Raw genomic sequence first — 16,928 nt, forward strand, 5'->3', positions numbered from 1 at the left:
TTGTTTTTTTATTTTTTTTTTTATGCCCGTTACCAAATGAGCGACGCATCAGCTCAGCTTTTCATTAACAAAGTGCAGTTTGCCAGTTGCCAGTTGCCAGTTGGCAGTTGCAAGTTGTAGTTGATTTCCTCGGGGTGTTGACGCTGCAAAACTTTTGCGAGTGTTGTGAATGCCTGTCGAGCATTGTGGCGGTCTGGGCTTGGGGCTGGTGCTGGGGCTGAGCTTATGGCGGCGGGTGATGGGTGATGGGCTTTTGTGGGTTGAGCTGACACTTTCCACATGGTCGTTGCGTCTGTTTGCTGACAATGAATTTAGATAAACTTGCGAAATTCGAAATGCAAACAGCATTTGCATTTGCATAAATTTATAGCAGCAATAGGAGACGCCTGCCTCCCTCCATCCAACCACCAAACACTCCCAGCTGCGCTTTGTCACGCCCCGACAAAGATTTTGCATTCACACAGCGCTGCTTAATGCCAAAGTAAACGCAGCGACGACGACGACCGAAAACTTGTGCAACAGCAAAACTTAAGCGAGCCCTCAAGCACCAGATCTAAATGTATATATATATATATATATATATATATATATATATATATATGTATCTATCCAATACTAGTTTCCGCGACCCCTCAATTGCCAAGTCCAACTTTGTTGAGCAAAGCAAACTTTACGCTGCTTTTGTATTTCAAAAAGCTTAAATTGAACGCTGTTGAAATTCCTTAAGGGTCTCTTAACCAACCATCTAACCAGCTCTCCACCACAACCTCTACTCACCTACCGCCCGCCCACACGCCCAGACGCCCACTGCCCCTGGCCCTATCACCCTGTCGCCCAGCAGGAGGCGAGGCGTCTGCTCCTGAGTGCTGCTCTAGTAGCTGCTAGTAATTGCAAAGGTTTCGCAGCCGTTTGCAGCGGACAAATTAAGTTGGCTTTCAGCTCTACCTTTACCAATACCACCAATACCTATACCGTTAGCACTGCCAACGGCTGCCGCTAAGGCTGCTGGCCAAGTTTAAGCATCAAATGCGATTTGGCTTAATAGTTTGCAACATTAAAAGTGCGCGCGCTGCCAGCCAACCAGTTGCACTCGCCGACCCACAAGCGAGGCCGGGCCAGCAGCGCCGCTTTCTTTAATTAGCCAAATTGAGAGACAATCCAAGATGGAGAATGGGTGTTAAAGACCAACACAGAGCGAGGGAGAGGGTGAGTGATGGACAGAGACTGGGAGCAAGTGAGAAATAGTTAGAAAAATGAAAAGCGTGCCCAACTGCAGTTGACAGGGTGACACAAAAGATACCCTTTGAAAGTAAGCAAAGGGGTAGCTGAACTGCAAATGTACTATATACAAATATATGATTGATTGATGGTCTCACTAATGTCAGTTGACAGCAGCATTCAGTGCTCAGCCTGATTAATGAGATACCCCTTAAATGCTCTCCTTAAAACATATTTAGGTTGATCAACAAATATATCAAATGAAATGTGATTGAAGAAATGCGTTTAGCATGTGATTGATTGAGTGACTGATTGATTGATTAGGGTCTGAGGAGTTTAATGGTACAAGTTGTAACAGTTTGAGTTGATATTAAGATCAAGTACTCCAGCAGCCTGAGGCGGATCCAATACTGATGAGATAACATTGATAGACTATTGTGATTGATTGATTATGATTGATTGAACGCACTCTATTCCTGGCTTAAGCTTAAGAAACTAGACTAAAACATTATACCCTGATTTCCCATTGAAACTGGGTTCAGGGTATAATTAAACAGATAAGTGCTCGCTAAAGGGTAATCTAAACGAAAGCATACCCTAAGCTTCAAAGTTTTCAACAGAGATACAGTACTTAATCTATGCACTTACAGGGTATTTACAATTGAGTAATGAATTCAAATTTCTTGCATATCCTTGCAGATGTATGCGATTACACGCCAAGCGAATTTACTGACTCGTCTGGGCGATCTGGAATGCCTCATATTGCTCGTATCCTGCATTTGCCACGATCTCGATCATCCTGGCTACAACAACATCTATCAGATCAATGCACGCACCGAACTGGCACTCAGGTAAGGCACTACCTATATGGATATAGATATAGTTATAGTTATATATACCATTTTTTTCCTACTTGCTTATAGATACAACGATATCTCGCCGCTGGAGAATCATCATTGTTCGATTGCATTCCGTTTGCTGGAGCATCCCGAGTGCAATATATTCAAGAACTTTAGCCGTGACACATTCAAGTGAGTATTACAGCCAGGGCAGTTGGCGTAGGGCTGAGGGCTGAGGGCTGAGGGCATTGGGCAATGGGGATTGGATCAAATGCGAGCTGGCAGCCAGCAATTTAATTGCCAACTTTGCTTGAGTCCATTTTATGCGCGGCACGTACAAAATGATGTTGCATTAAACGTCGGCACCGTTTGCCGTTGCCCTAATTAACACCCAACACGGACGGAGTGGTCGGTGCGGACGGTGCGGACGGCGCGGACAACATGGCCAACATGGACAACATGGCCAACAGCTGCAACAGCTGCCACCTGGCAGGCTTATCGATTTGCTGCTCAGCTCAGCTGAAGCAGTTAACTCCATGGCTCTCTTTCTCACTCCCTCTCTCTATATATATATATATATCTCTCTCTCTCTCTCTCTCTCTCTCTCTCTCTCTCTCTGTCTCTCTCGCTGACAGTCCCTGTCGTCTTTGTCGTTGTCGCTGCTTCAGCTTATTGCATTCTATGCAATTGTATGCGACACCCTTTTGGCACACGACGACACAGCGAACGGGCACGCAGCCGACAAAGGCGGAGCAGGTGGAGCCCGTTGGGCCCGTTGGGGCGCTTGGGACAGGCTGGGCAGGTGCTCTGCTAGGGGCAATGGCAAACCGATTTAATGCTCACAAATTGCAGTTAAGCTGCTTTTTGAAAATACTTATAAAAGAAATACGCGCATTATGATTGAAGCATTTTTGCGTAAACTCAATTTAATTCGGATTCGGACACTGAATCTGATTCGGTTTCTGATTCTGATTCTGTGGCCTTTCAATGCGAATATCGTGCCACAAAGAAGATATGAAATAAATAAAATACGACTGCAGCAGGAAAATAATTTTTATCCTGTTGCTTCTCATCTTTTGCCGGACAATTTTAAGCTGTAATAAAATATGCTTTCGGAATTTATTCAGCTATAGATCTTGTGTATTTAACGTTAGGGTAAGCTCTACATATTCCTTTGTTTACAACGCCTTCTCTCTATGTCTCTCTATTTGCTATCTCTTTATATTCGCTCGATTGCTCTCTCTTATTGTATATCTCCCCTTTTCTCTCCTCCTTTTTATTAAACACTCCCTTGCTCTCTATCTCTCCCCCCCCTTCGTTCTCTCTTTCCCCCTTCTCACTCTTTCTCTCACTCTCACTCTCACTCTCACTCTCACTCTCACTCTCACTGTCTCTTTCTCTTTATCTCTTTCCCTCTCTATGCCTCTCTCTCTCTCTCTCTCTCTCTCAGACATTCACTCGCCCTGAGTCACTTTCCTTATCTCAATCTTATTCTCTCCCTTTCTCTCTCTCTCCTTCTCTCTGTCTTATTTCCCATTGCAATATTTTCTACAGTATTTTCTTTGACACCTCTCTATCTTAATTTGCCATCCCCTGACAAAGCTTCTCTTCTTTCCTGCATCTCTCATTCCTTCCCCCTCTTCCTCTCTCTCTCTCTCTAACTCTTCGGCCTTCTGTTTCGTCCTTCCCTTTCTCAATTTTCTTTTTACTCGATTATGGCAATCAATCAGTCAGCTGCCTTTAGACTCAATGCAATTAGGAATTTAACTCCAGTTTCCCTTTTACATGACTCCCTATAACAATTACGAACAATGCATGATTCCAGGCTTGATGCTAGCTGCAATCCTCAAATTCCAAATTTCAAATTCCCAATTCCGAATTCCAAATTCCAAATTGCATTCAATCTATCAGCGATGATGGCTGCCAATGGAAGTGCGTAAAAATATCGCATTTCTCGCTTTCAATTCAATCCAAATGCGCGCACAACACACAAATCATATCACACACACACTCACATAGGTAGAGTCGTCGTTCCCGCCCCCCGTGTGGACTGTCGATAATTCTTGATTGGACAATAGCTGAATTCTAGGTCTGCAGCCTAATGCCAGCATGAATTCTAATTAGATACTCCATGGCGTGCCATTGTGATGCAAATTGATGCATTCATGGGATGACAACAAATTCCGTGAATTACACAATAACGGGAAATATTATGTGGAAGCTCTGCTTTAGCTGCATTCCAAGCAACAGCTCATGCTTCAGAGCATACAAATTTTAATGCAAATGCCAGACATTATGATGTTTTCTTCTCCTGCTGCTGCTGCCTCTGCTGCATTTAATGGTACTATAAACTATTGCTCATACCAATTAGCTGGCTGACCCTCGGCTCTGGCTACTTTAAGCTTATTATACCCTCGAAGGAGCGCACTGGACCATCCAGCGGGTCCATCGCCGCCTCCACAGGCTCCGCGGCCCTGCCGCGTGGCTTTTGGCTTCTGATTAATTGGCTTAATTCTTGTGTTGTGTGCACTTTCTGCACTCATTGCAGCGCATATATATTACAAAATGCTGCAAACATTAATTAGCCGGATTAGTTGGCTGCAAGCGGAAATGTTTTTTATGCTGAATTGCGAACGGGTGTTGGCTGCTGCGAGGGTGGCATCCAAAGTAGCTAAAATGGCAGTGGAATGGCAACTGAAGCCATCGATAAAGTCGAATCTCTTGTCTTACCCTTGGCATATGGCATATTGCATCAGATATGCTGAAAGGATTATGTACGCACTATTCCGGCTAAAGCACCTCAGAGAGGCTTCAATGCTGCTTGCTACAGTCATAGATGGATCACCTAGCAACTGGCCTAAGATCCTAAAGAGCTTGCTCCTGCTGAAGGAGCCTTAAGGGCTCACGGAACTGTTTGGAGACCGACCTCACTCGAATTTACCTAGTCCAAATTTCAGACAACTCTTTCGAATTATTTTCATGCATTCGATCATCTAGAAACCTAGCGACGTCATGTTATCGATAACTTAAGCAGCTGCTGAAGTATAGTTATCGAAAAGAAATCCCTACCAGTCCTTTCATCCTTTCAGTCCTATCCTTCATCCTACTTACACTTTCATTGCTTGTATACTGAAAACAGTTGAGCTAGCCTTAGCAGCACTTCTGCATCTTTCTTATTGAAAATATATAATCTATAGAATAGTACAAATATATTCTTGCCTATCAATAAGGGATCGTCGCTTCCTCTTTATATACAAATTTTCAACTCAATTGAACGTTTTCGGTAGATTCAATCAATAGTAATTGTTGTCCCTTCAGACGCAACCTAACCACAGGTCCCAGCCTTGATATTCCAAGAGTTTTCAAGAAAAACCCATATCAAACACATGGAAATGTTGCACAAATTCATTGCTAACATTCACGTCTCAACAAATACTAATTAACAAATTGGAATTTCAAACTTGTGGCACGACCCTCGAGGAGTGGCATGGGCCTGGGCATGCCCACCATCATCATTAGCAGCCGAATTATCATTAAGATTGGCATTAGCATTACCATAAGCATTATCGTCATCAGAAACTGCGAAGGATGAAAGCTGCTCTGCCTGCTACTCTTGCTCCTCCTGCTCCTGCTGCTCCTCCTGCTACTGCTGCTGCTTCTCCTGCTGCTCCTGCTGCTGCAGCTCCAACGCCTTTTGCTTCACTGGCGAACCGCACTCAGAGTTTGGCACGTTCGAAAGTCCCGGCGTTGGGCGCCTTCACGATGTTTTGCTGCCAAGTTTGCGTGCATAAACTGATGCATACATTTGGGAGTTTCTAATGGCAAAACTTGCACACACACACACAAACAAAAAGTGGCCTTGGAAATTCTATGCACCAGCTGCAGCAGTCGGAGCAGCAGCAGCAGCAGGAGCAGCAGGAGCCGGGAGTGCCAAGAAGTTGCCGAGCGATGCCACATGATACTCTTTGCCTATTTGTACGCTGTCTAACCGTGCATAAACATGCCTGCAGTCAACATCATATATTGTTTATGCACTCTCCCCTCTCCCTCGCACTCTATGGTCCATCCTCTCTCTCGCTCCATCTCTATCTATCTCACTCTGTCTGCGTCGTGGGTGTGTATTACCATGTTGCCACAAGTAATAATCAACTGGGAATCATCTCACATTCCTCTTCGTTGGAAATACTTTTGAGGGCATCCGGAACGACTGATGATTATCTACTATCATAACATCTTCCACTTACTATCTACTATCTACTATATTCTGCTTACTATCTACTATCTACTATCTACTACCTGCTATCTACTATCTACTATCTACTATCTACTATCTACTATCTACTATCTACTATCTACTACCTGGTATCTACTATCTACTATCTACTATCTACTATCTACTACCTGGTATCTACTATCTACTATCTACTATCTACTATCTACTATCTACTATCTGTTATCCACTATCTACTATCTGTTATCCACTATATACTATCTACTATCTACGATCTACTATCTACTACCTGCTATCTACTATCTACTATCTACTATCTACTATCTACTATCTACTATCTGTTATCCACTATCTACTATCTACTATCTACTATCTACTATCTGTTATCCACTATCTACTATCTGTTATCCACTATTTACTATCTACTATCTACTATCTACTATCTACTATCTACTATCTACTATCTACTATCTACTATCTACTATCTACTATTTACTATCTACTATCTACTATCTGTTATCCACTATCTACTATCTATTATCCACTATCTACTATCTACTATCTACTATCTATCTACTATTTACTATCTACTATCTACTATCTACTATCTGTTATCCACTATCTACTATCTACTATCTACTATCTATCTACTATTTACTATCTACTATCTACTATCTACTATCTACTATCTACTATTCACTATCCACCTAACATTTCCACACTTTAAAAAATTCCACATCAGTCGAATGAGATAGTCGAGGGTATTCATATTGGAAAGCTTTACTCTCGGATATACCCTGAAAAACAGACGTAAAGCAATGATTTATCCGGCTACCAGATGCGGCACTTCTCCGGCGGATGCATCGGGCTGCCTGCCTTGCAGTCGAAGGCCTCAGCGAACTCTGGGAAGTTGCCCAGCACATTGTTGACACGTTCCCGGTGCGATGCATGCTGAAGGGCGCCGCTAGATGGCGCCACCGCCTGTCCGCACCAATTCTGGGCAAAAGCGACGAAAAACGGTCGCATCGTCGCATTGGCCGGCTGCTGCATGCGATACGCCTCGTAGGCCAATCGCAGTCCCTCGCTGTCCGCAATATTCTCGTTGATGGTCAGCGTGGCATTGCTGTAGCGTGCCCCCAAATAGCAGCCCGCGCGCAGACCGAATCTGATGATGGCCCGGGCCGGCCACTGGCCGCCAGCCACACGTCCGGCTGCATCGTAGTTGATGCCGTCGTAGTCGAAGCCGTGGATGAGCTCGTGTCCGATCATGTAGCCCAGGCCGCCCATCAGCTGAGCAGCCGCCTCCGCCCGCCCGGCCGCCGCACAGTGGGGCAACAATGGGGGCCGCAACAGGCCCAGCGGCAGCTCGATGGCATTCAACTTCAGCCTGTAGTAGACATTGACGTCCAGGGGTCCGACCGAGTGGCCCGTCCAGCTGATGGCCGACTCGCAGGGCAGCTGCAGGCACTGCAGGCCCAGCTGGAACTCGGCCTCCGACTGGGCGCGCGACAAGTGCAACAGATTCGAGTCGTAGCTGCGCGACTGCAGCACACGCTGTGGCGCCTCGCCCAACTGCTGCGGCAGCGACAGCGGCGGCGACAGCAGGAGCCGCATCGCGCGCAGCTTCTGCAGCGCCAATGTCTGCGTCGCGGCGTCCTGCTCGAAGATGGGCGTGGCATTCAGCAGGCGCTCAAACTGTGCCTTGATCGTGTCGAACAGCTGCTGCAGCTGCAGCTGCGTGCGATTGAGGAACGCTGCGGCTGCCGCATCGCTGCCGTGCAGAAGGCGCAGCTGCAGCTGCGAGAGCTGCTGCGGCATCAGCTGATTCAGCTGCTGCAGGCAATGGTCACGCTGGGAGGCCAGCGATGCGTCCTCGTGCAGATGCAGCTCGAAGTGCGCCGGCAGCTGCAACAGCAGCCAACTGGACAGGATCCAGGGATCGGCGCGCTGCAGCAGCTCCTGCAGGCGCTGCAAGTAGTTGGAGTCGGCGACCAGCAGCAGCTGAGTCGTATAATGCTCGCCCAGCAGCATTTGGAAGTAGTCCAGCAGCTGGAGCTGCGGCAGCTGTGCGGCCAGCTCCTGCAGCGTTTGCGGCGCGTGCAGCACGAGCGTCTGAGTCGATGGCGGCAGCAGCGCGCGCAGCTGCCGCTCGAAGCCGACCAGCTGCTCGGCCAGGCTGGCAGCACGCCGCACTCGCAGCCCCAGCTCCAGCAGCAAGTACTTGAGATAGCGCTGGTAGAGAAACTCGCTCTGCTCGCTCGTGCCCAGCAGCTCGAAGCTGGGCGGCAGCAGGTAGAAGACGCGCTGCTCGGCCGCCTGCCAGTTGGGCTGCACCGAGAGACGCCACAGGCCCTGGGCGCCGAAGCGTCGCACCGCCGCATTGCCGCGCGGCCAATCGAAGCTGCTCGCATTGTTGAGCAGCGGCCAATCCGGCAGCAGCTGCTGCACTGCATCCATATAGACGTGCACCGACTGCCGGCCGTTCATGCAGCTGCCGTAGAACGAGGCCAGTTGATCCGTAGACGTGTCCTGCTCACCATTCAGCTCGAAGTGCCGCACCAGCAGCTGCTTGTTCATGGCCCGCAGCTTCGAGCGCATATCGTGAGCGCCCAGCGATCGCTGCCCGTACGGCGCATGCCAATTGCCGCAGGCGTGCTCGTGGAAATTCTCGCACGGCGGCTTGCTGACATCCATGGCATCCACTGCCTCCGACAGGTCACAGTGGACAGTGGCGCGGCCCCAGCTCTGGCCAACGAGGAGGAGGAGGAGGAGCAGCAGCAGCGACAGCAGCCACGCCAATTGACAATTGTTGAGCGTTGCCATTCCGACTTTCTCTTAGAACCGGACTGATCGGCATTTCAGCTCAGCTCGGCATCGAAGCTGCTTGGCTGCCAGCTAAGCAGCCAAATAGCTAAACAGCTGATAAGCCGTCGCTGATAAGCTCTGACATTGAGAGCGCTTTGCGCAATGCCAAATCATTGGCGATTGGGTTAGCGAGTGCTGATGCGCCGACAGACAACAGGCGAGGGCGGGCACCAAAGTTACCCACTGAGAAGATGGCGAGGAAATCCTAGTCTTATTCAGTTCATTTCAGTTAGCTAAATACTTGAATAATTTGGGTTAGCTAATGATTGATTAACCAATCAACATGGCATAATGCTAGTGATTGATCGACCTGCAGCAAGATTGATGCACTTATACAATAATGTGCTGATACTCTAATTGACACACTAATTTAGGGAGTAATGTAGTGATTGATTGCAACTGACTGACTGTACTATAGTCAAAGAGCAAACAAGTCATCAATCAATGACTTGCCTCAATAATTGACAGTGATTGACTGAGTAACTAAGTTATGTTATGAATGATTCACTGATTGTGCTGAAGCCGAATGATGGATGGTTTGATTGATGGTCTTACTCATATATTGTCTGATTCGTTCTGGAATAGACGAGCTGACTTATTCCGTAATGTAATAATTCATGCACTGAGAAAATCAAACGATTGGCATGGCTAAATGGCTAAATGATTGACGCGCTAACTTTATATACAATATTTAAATTGATTGACTAGTTGACTTAATCATTGATATTCGATTTTTGATTATCAGACTATTTGACTGCTGTTACTGATTGATTGAGTGATTGAATAAGGCGATTGACAGACTTGCTTAGTGACTGACGGCGTCACTTACTGAAGAATAAGATGATTGGCTCGTTTGCTAGCTTTCTGATTGATGCTAAGATTTATTAGTTGACTGACGGATGAAATGATTGATAGATTAGTTGAATGATACACTTAATTAATTGTTAATTCTCCAATTTACTGGATAAGTATTCAGGGCGAAATTTATACTAGACTGACTCTTAATTTACTCAGTATTTTACTTATATCGATTGACTGATTGACATATTTGCTTAATGATTGAGAAGCCAACTGAAAATATGTGCCATAATAATCTATTGATTTATAATAAATACTAAATCTAAAGATTGATTGACGGCTTTACTGCTCGACTCACTCGCTGTCAGACTAACTAATAATAATAAGCTGATATAATAAACGCTTGAATGATTCAGTGAGTCGCTGATTGACAAGATAAGTAATGCTTATTACGAGTAAGATAAATTCATATTAAACTCACCTTGGATTTATCTACTCAAGCTGCTTAAATTGGCAGCTCAAGCTCGATTTCTTTTCCATTCTCGAAACGCCAACAATAATTATTCGGGGAATTTCGCAAAAGAAATCTCGACTAAATGACAAGACACGATGAGCAGCAGGCGAAGCAAAGGAAGAAAAGAAGAAGGTAAAACCGTTGCTTGTCTCTGGCTCTGGCTCTGGCTCTGGCATTAAGTCAAGTGCATAAAACTCGCTTCGCTCTATTTGCCGTTGAGACGTGGCAGGTGTTGAAGTTTCGAATGCAGTAAACTCAAGTGCCACACACACAAACACACACACACACACATATACACACACGCTGCAGCTGGTGACTGACTAGCTGTTTGTCTGTGCACAACGTCAATGCCACTTGACACGACAAAATTCAATTTTCCGCTCGTATATGACGCGACTTTTGCACATTTTTCATTTTCTTTGAAATAAAAATAAACGAAATGCAATTTAATATTTACGCGCCGCATGCTGCTTAGCCTGCAACTATTCTCTCTGCCCCTCTCACACTTTCGCTCGCCCTCTCTTGCCCACTTGCGTCGCGTTTGGTTGCCTTCCCCTCGCTGTTTGCTCTGAATGTCAAAATATATATTTTTCGCTTTTTTCCGGTTAGCAGCGCTCAGCTCAAGTCTCAAGTCGCACGTGAGCCAAAAAAGAAAAAGCAGAAAAATAGTGAAATAGTGAAATAGAATGGGGCAAATCGGTTGGAGGGGAGGGGGCTGGGGTAGATAAGCAGCGGGTAAACAACACACCGAACATGGCGTATACGCAATGTGCACCCAACAAATATTACGTATACGCCCCGCATCTCGTACAATTGGTTGGAGCGCAGACTTAAAGCGCTTTTGTTCGCATTTTACTCTAGTTTCGAACCTTATCGAAGTCGTTTCTCTATATTTTCTCTCTACTTCTCTTGCAGTACCATACGCGAGGGCATCATTCGCTGCATTCTGGCCACCGACATGGCGCGTCACAATGAGATACTAACGCAGTTCATTGAGATTACGCCCGTCTTCGACTACAACAATCGTGCACACATCAATCTGGTAAGTGAAGGAGCTCACTGGACAGATATGCAGAGACAGTAGAGTATATTAATTTACGATCTCTGTTGCCAGCTGTGCATGATACTCATCAAGGTGGCCGACATCTCGAATGAGGCACGGCCCATGGATGTGGCTGAGCCGTGGCTGGATCGTCTGCTGCAGGAGTTTTTCGCCCAGAGCGCCGCCGAGAAGTCGGAGGGGCTGCCGGTGACACCGTTCATGGATCCCGACAAGGTCAGCAAGCCCGGCTCACAGGTGCGCTTCATTGGACTTGTGCTATTGCCGCTCTTCGAGGCGCTCGGCGAACTGGTGCCCGAGCTCACAGAGCTCATCATTATACCCGTGCGCATAGCCCTCGAGTACTACAGGTGAGTTGTCGAGCCATGCTGAAAGGATACGCATTTCAAGCTCGACAATTTTCACAGGCGCCTGAACGATGCACAGACCAAGACCCGCAAATCGGTGGCCGACAGCAATGCCTCGGCCACATCGGACAGCAACAGCGGCAACATGGACTCGAACGCAGCCATGGCCAGCACGCCCGGGCACAATGCGGCCGACAAGCAATTGTTGGACAATAATAAGGGCTCAAATGCTGGATCTGGAGCCGGAGGTGGGGGATCTGGAGCTGCTGGAACTGGAGCTGGCACTGGCGGCGGCGGTGGCGGTGGCGGTGGCAGCGGCTCACCTCAAATGCCGCGCTCTGGCTCCGCCATAAGTGTCAAATCACGTCGCAGCATACCCTCACAGAAGTCGGCGTCGCGCACCTCCGTGGATGAGCCAGGCGGCATGGCCGCTGAGCTCCACGATCTGCCCGAGGGCAGCGAAAGCGGCGATTCGGAGACAGCCACCGAGGTGGATGTAAGTTCAATGACAAGTAAAAGATTTAAAATTGGGTGCAATCAATGGACAGACGGACGGACGAACAGACAAACGGACTGACAGACTGAGGGGCATACTGGGAGATGGGCAGACGAATTGACTACTGAAGAAATGGAGAGATGGGCGGACAAATGAACAGACGGACAATGGACAGAGAGATTGGACGGTCAGCTGAATATACGGACGGACAGATGAACAAACCGACAGACGGACAGACAGACGGGCAATGAACGGACGGACATATAGAGAGATTGGACGGTTAGTTGAATTTACGGACGGACAGTTGAACGGACGGACGACAGACGGACCGACAGACGGACGGACAGACGAACATATAGAGAGACAGATGACAGACGAACGGACGGACAGACGGGCAACGGACGGATGGACATATAGAGGGATGAATTTACGGACGTACAGATGGACGGATGAAAGGACGAACAGATGGACCGAGAGATGGGCATACGGACATACAGACAGACATACGAACGGACATACAGAACAGAAGGACAGAGTGACGGACAAATAATCATAAGGCCAGACAGAGGAGCGAAGGGAAAGGCGGATAGGGGGCCGGCTAGATAGTCGGACAGAAGGACAGCACAGATACGTGCGGAAAAAATGGACAGGTAGACAAATGTTCGACAACCCTAATGTGAACTAGTATTAGAACCGCCATGACAGAAATTATCGAAACCTAATTAACAAATGCAATGCCCATCTTTTCAATGCTCCTCCAATGCAAGGTGGCTGAGAAGACATCCAAGTTCAAGGTGGACACGGAGGGCTGCAGCAATCGCAGCAAATCGTCGCACTCCACCTCACGGAAATCGTCGCGCGAGAAGCGGCCCTCGATGATTGGCGAGCTGTGCAGCAGCGGCGGAGGCCAGCGCATACGCAACTCGTACGGCAACATTCACGGCTATCACAGCAATCGGTGTCACTTTGGCAGCAATCGTGCGGTCAGCCTCGATCAGTACAGCACGAACAATCGCCGGTTGTCCGATGGCCTGCCCCAGGTCATCTCGGACAGCAATGTCTTCTACGGACGACCCAATCGTGGCAGTCTCGAGGCAACGGCAGCGGCGGCCGCGGCTCAGGGGGGCGACCTCAATATGAACACCAGCAGCAGCAGCAGCGGTCAAGCGGGAGCAGGAGCAGCAGCAGGAGCTGGAGGAGCTTCGCAAACTGTGCACAGTCAAATGTTGTCGTCGCTGCGCGAGTCAGACAAATTGCCAGCAACAGATGTAGCAGCGGCAGCAACTGTTGCTGCCAGCACCACCAATGGCAACATATCGCCAACGCTGACCCAAACCTTGGCCAGCAATGGCAGTGCGCGCAGCAGCAGTGCTGCGACAGCAACTGTTGTTACCGTGCAGCAGCAGCACCATCATCACCACCAGCACCACCACCACCACCAGCACCAGCAGCAGCAGCAACTACACCAGCAACAGCAGCAGCAGCCCAGCAGCAGCAGCAGCTCCTCTTGGAAGTCGCGTTTGCGTCAGTTCTCCGACTACTTCAGCTTCAGCTTTGACAAGGGCAACAAACGCTTTGGCAGCACACGCAGCAGTCCTTGCCCCGTGCGTGGCAGCAACAGCGGCGGCGGCGGCGGTGGCGGTAACAACAATGCAACAGGCAGCAGCAGCAACAACGCCGGCGAGCCGAACGCCGAGTCGAAAGCAACGCAGTCGACCGGCACCTATTGCAACATTTCGAATAGCCCCACGCCGGGCGGCCCATTGGCTGCTGTTGGCCAGGCTGCGGGTGGCATGGGCCGGCATCGCGCCTACAGCTTGGATGTGCCCTGCAGCCGGCATGCGGCGACACGCTACAGCTCCGGGGACAGCAGCAGTCGCAAGTCGTCGTCGCGGCACGACGAGCACAACAACAGCAACAACACGCTGCACAGCAGCAGCGGCGGCATGGGCACGGGCATGGGCATTGGCGAGCTGTCGGGCATACGTATTCGGATCGGCAGCGCTGAGGAGGGCGGCGGCAGTGGTGCCAGTGGTGGCAGTGGCACAACTGCTGCTGGCGGTGCAATCAAATTGCCGCCGAGCATCAGCTGTGAGATGGGCTTGGCCAGCGGCTCCTCATCGGAGCCGGTGCCAAAGATTTGACAACAGGGGAGCTCCGATACGACTAACACAAATACAAACAATTCGCTCTGCAATCAGGCGGCATTTCACACGGTCAGCACGGAGGAGGAGCCACAGCCGGAGGAGCGCCGCCAACGGCTGCTGCACCAGCAGCAACTGGAGCATGACGAAGAGGAGGAGGCCATCATCAACGACAGCGACGACGTGGATGGCAGCAGTGAGTCCGATGCTCTCCATCAGGACACCTCCAGCTGTGAGGTCTCATCGATGACTATGACCGTTTGGTCAGCCATTGGCCAGCGGCTCAATGCGCTCGTCTGCCATTGCTGTGAGCGCAAGCTGCCCGAGCCGGAGAATGTGTAAGGAGTCGATGCCAAATATAGCAACAATTGTGTCACGGACATGTACACACGCATCCATAAATACACACACACACACACACACACACACACATGCATTGACATTGCCATTGATATCGTTCATCGATAGTCGATAGTTGTCTATCGAAACCGTACAACAACAGTAACAACACGCACATATAAATTTTAATTTATTGTTTTAAGTTGAGCGATAAACGTTTGTCAATCGCTGATTGTTTATCCAAAAACCACATTTAGACTCAATAACAATACCAATAAGCATTTATCGATCATTCATTGATAGCACAAACGAAGTGTTAAGTGATTTATCAATAAGCATTTCTCAGTAGCACACTTTCGATAACAAGACAGCAGTCGTTTATCGCTTAGGCATAGCCATAATTAATATCGATAGTCACACATCCATAATTACCATTCATTGCAATTAATCGATAAACAACACATGTTTGTCGATAACATAGTCCAATTGCATTTATTGTCGATAGTATCGATTAAAAATTATTGCGTTCACATACTTACGCTTTCGATAATATATCGATGATGATTTAAAAATTACAGACATGCGCTAACATATCGATCAAACTCATATGCAGTCGACTATCATGCATTTACAACACACTCACATACTGACAGTCTTGATAACATATCGATGTTCATTTGTCAGTCACATGCAATAGCTTATCGATAATACATATCGATGCCAAACAGAAATAGTTGATAATTGTGCATTAATAGCATACTCACAATCTGCAAATATCGAAAAATATATCGATATTCATTTATTATTAGCGGGCAAACGTTTATCGATAACACATTTTTTTTAAGTCTTTTTTTTTTTAATTTTAATACTTTGTATGCAAATCTGTTCGTCTTTTATTTTGTCTATTAATTATTTACTTGACAATATATTAAATACAATTAATTAATTGATTGTAATAATATTATTATATTATATATTATTATTATTATTATTATTATTATTATTATTATTATTATTATATATTATTTTAATTGAAACGCTTTGAGTATTTTATTTATTTCATTTCGCGCCTGAATTCTTATCTTGGCCTCGATGTGTCAATGCCAATTGCACTGCGATTGGACATTGTGAAAAAGTGATTAGGAAAACGAATTGATGCAGCGAGACTTGTGTAGGGGGTGTGTGTGTGTGTTGGCCATGTTGCTATAGCCGGCGGCTGGGCACAGGCTGTTGCATATCATGGCCCGATTGGCTGCATGCGAAATGTGTTCCCGTTTAATTACACAAAACAAAAATTTTGCATTTCGCATACGCGATGCGAATGCCAATGCGAATGCGGTTGCATCCGATGCAATCAGAGTGCCACAAGTTGCATGCCACGCACACACATTCGCACATTCGTACACCGAGATTTAGCAGCCTCCTCGTTGCAGCTGCAGTTGCATCTCATTTCGAAATGCTTGAATTGAGTGCTGAGTGGGCAGCTGCCACGGCTGCTTGTGGCATGCAACGGCAAACTGAGCTGCAACCAGTGCAGTGGCATGCCCCAAGCATGCGTACACTTATGTGCCACAATCTCTGCGGATCACAGCTGCTTTTTATCCGTATGCATTTTAAGCACAGGCTAGCCAATGCGAGCAGTTTCAATTAGGCGCACCTCCAGTTGATATCTGAAAAGTTGAAGAGGTGAAAAACCATTGCGTTGTCGATAGTTTCTCGATATTTGTGTAATATAGCTTAATTTAGAGCCATATTTTATGAATCTACTCGTATATTGACACTGGATTGGGCACCATATAAATTTGGTTACATTTGATGAGAAATGTGCATATCGATATATATCGGATTTATTCCGGGAATATTCCATCAATTACGATAAGCCAGATTTTTTTTAAATATTCCACATATTTCATACAAATCGATATTGCTTTAGGAAATAATTGGTGAGCTTAAGCTGCTTAAATTTTAATATATTTTACATAGTTTGAGGTCTTCTTTAAGCTGAATATCGATAAAAATCGAATCTCTATTTCAATATATTTTATGCGTTTTAACTTATTTATTTATTTAACTATTT

At 47.0% G+C, this 16,928-nt stretch overlaps 2 protein-coding genes across 2 annotated transcripts in view; one reads left to right on the forward strand and one right to left on the reverse strand.

Annotated features, from left to right (window-relative positions):
• The window catches only part of LOC6585879 (high affinity cGMP-specific 3',5'-cyclic phosphodiesterase 9A), a 60,379-nt gene extending 45,274 nt beyond the window's left edge, over nucleotides 1-15,105 (forward strand). The window contains exons 3-8 of the mRNA XM_032733089.2: nucleotides 1,918-2,069; nucleotides 2,142-2,249; nucleotides 11,381-11,507; nucleotides 11,580-11,875; nucleotides 11,933-12,368; nucleotides 13,136-15,105. Coding sequence (XP_032588980.1) covers nucleotides 1,918-2,069; nucleotides 2,142-2,249; nucleotides 11,381-11,507; nucleotides 11,580-11,875; nucleotides 11,933-12,368; nucleotides 13,136-14,512 — 2,496 coding nt within the window. The 3' untranslated portion in view covers nucleotides 14,513-15,105. The remainder of the gene's footprint in view (nucleotides 1-1,917; nucleotides 2,070-2,141; nucleotides 2,250-11,380; nucleotides 11,508-11,579; nucleotides 11,876-11,932; nucleotides 12,369-13,135) is intronic.
• Nucleotides 7,053-9,142, reverse strand: LOC6585881 (neprilysin-4). Its single transcript, XM_002011469.4, has one exon. The coding sequence runs from the start codon at nucleotides 9,109-9,111 to the stop codon at nucleotides 7,120-7,122; it is 1,992 nt and encodes a 663-aa protein (XP_002011505.4). The 5' UTR covers nucleotides 9,112-9,142; the 3' UTR covers nucleotides 7,053-7,119.
• Nucleotides 15,106-16,928: the final 1,823 nt, after the last annotated feature.

The sequence above is a fragment of the Drosophila mojavensis genome, unplaced genomic scaffold (genome assembly GCF_018153725.1).
Source record: "Drosophila mojavensis isolate 15081-1352.22 unplaced genomic scaffold, ASM1815372v1 contig_136, whole genome shotgun sequence".
NCBI classification, from domain to species: Eukaryota; Metazoa; Arthropoda; class Insecta; order Diptera; family Drosophilidae; genus Drosophila; species Drosophila mojavensis.

Excerpts from the sequence above, each read along its gene's own strand:
- LOC6585881 (XM_002011469.4), bottom strand. The coding sequence starts at position 9,111 with ATGGCAACGCTCAACAATTGTCAATTGGCGTGGCTGCTGTCGCTGCTG.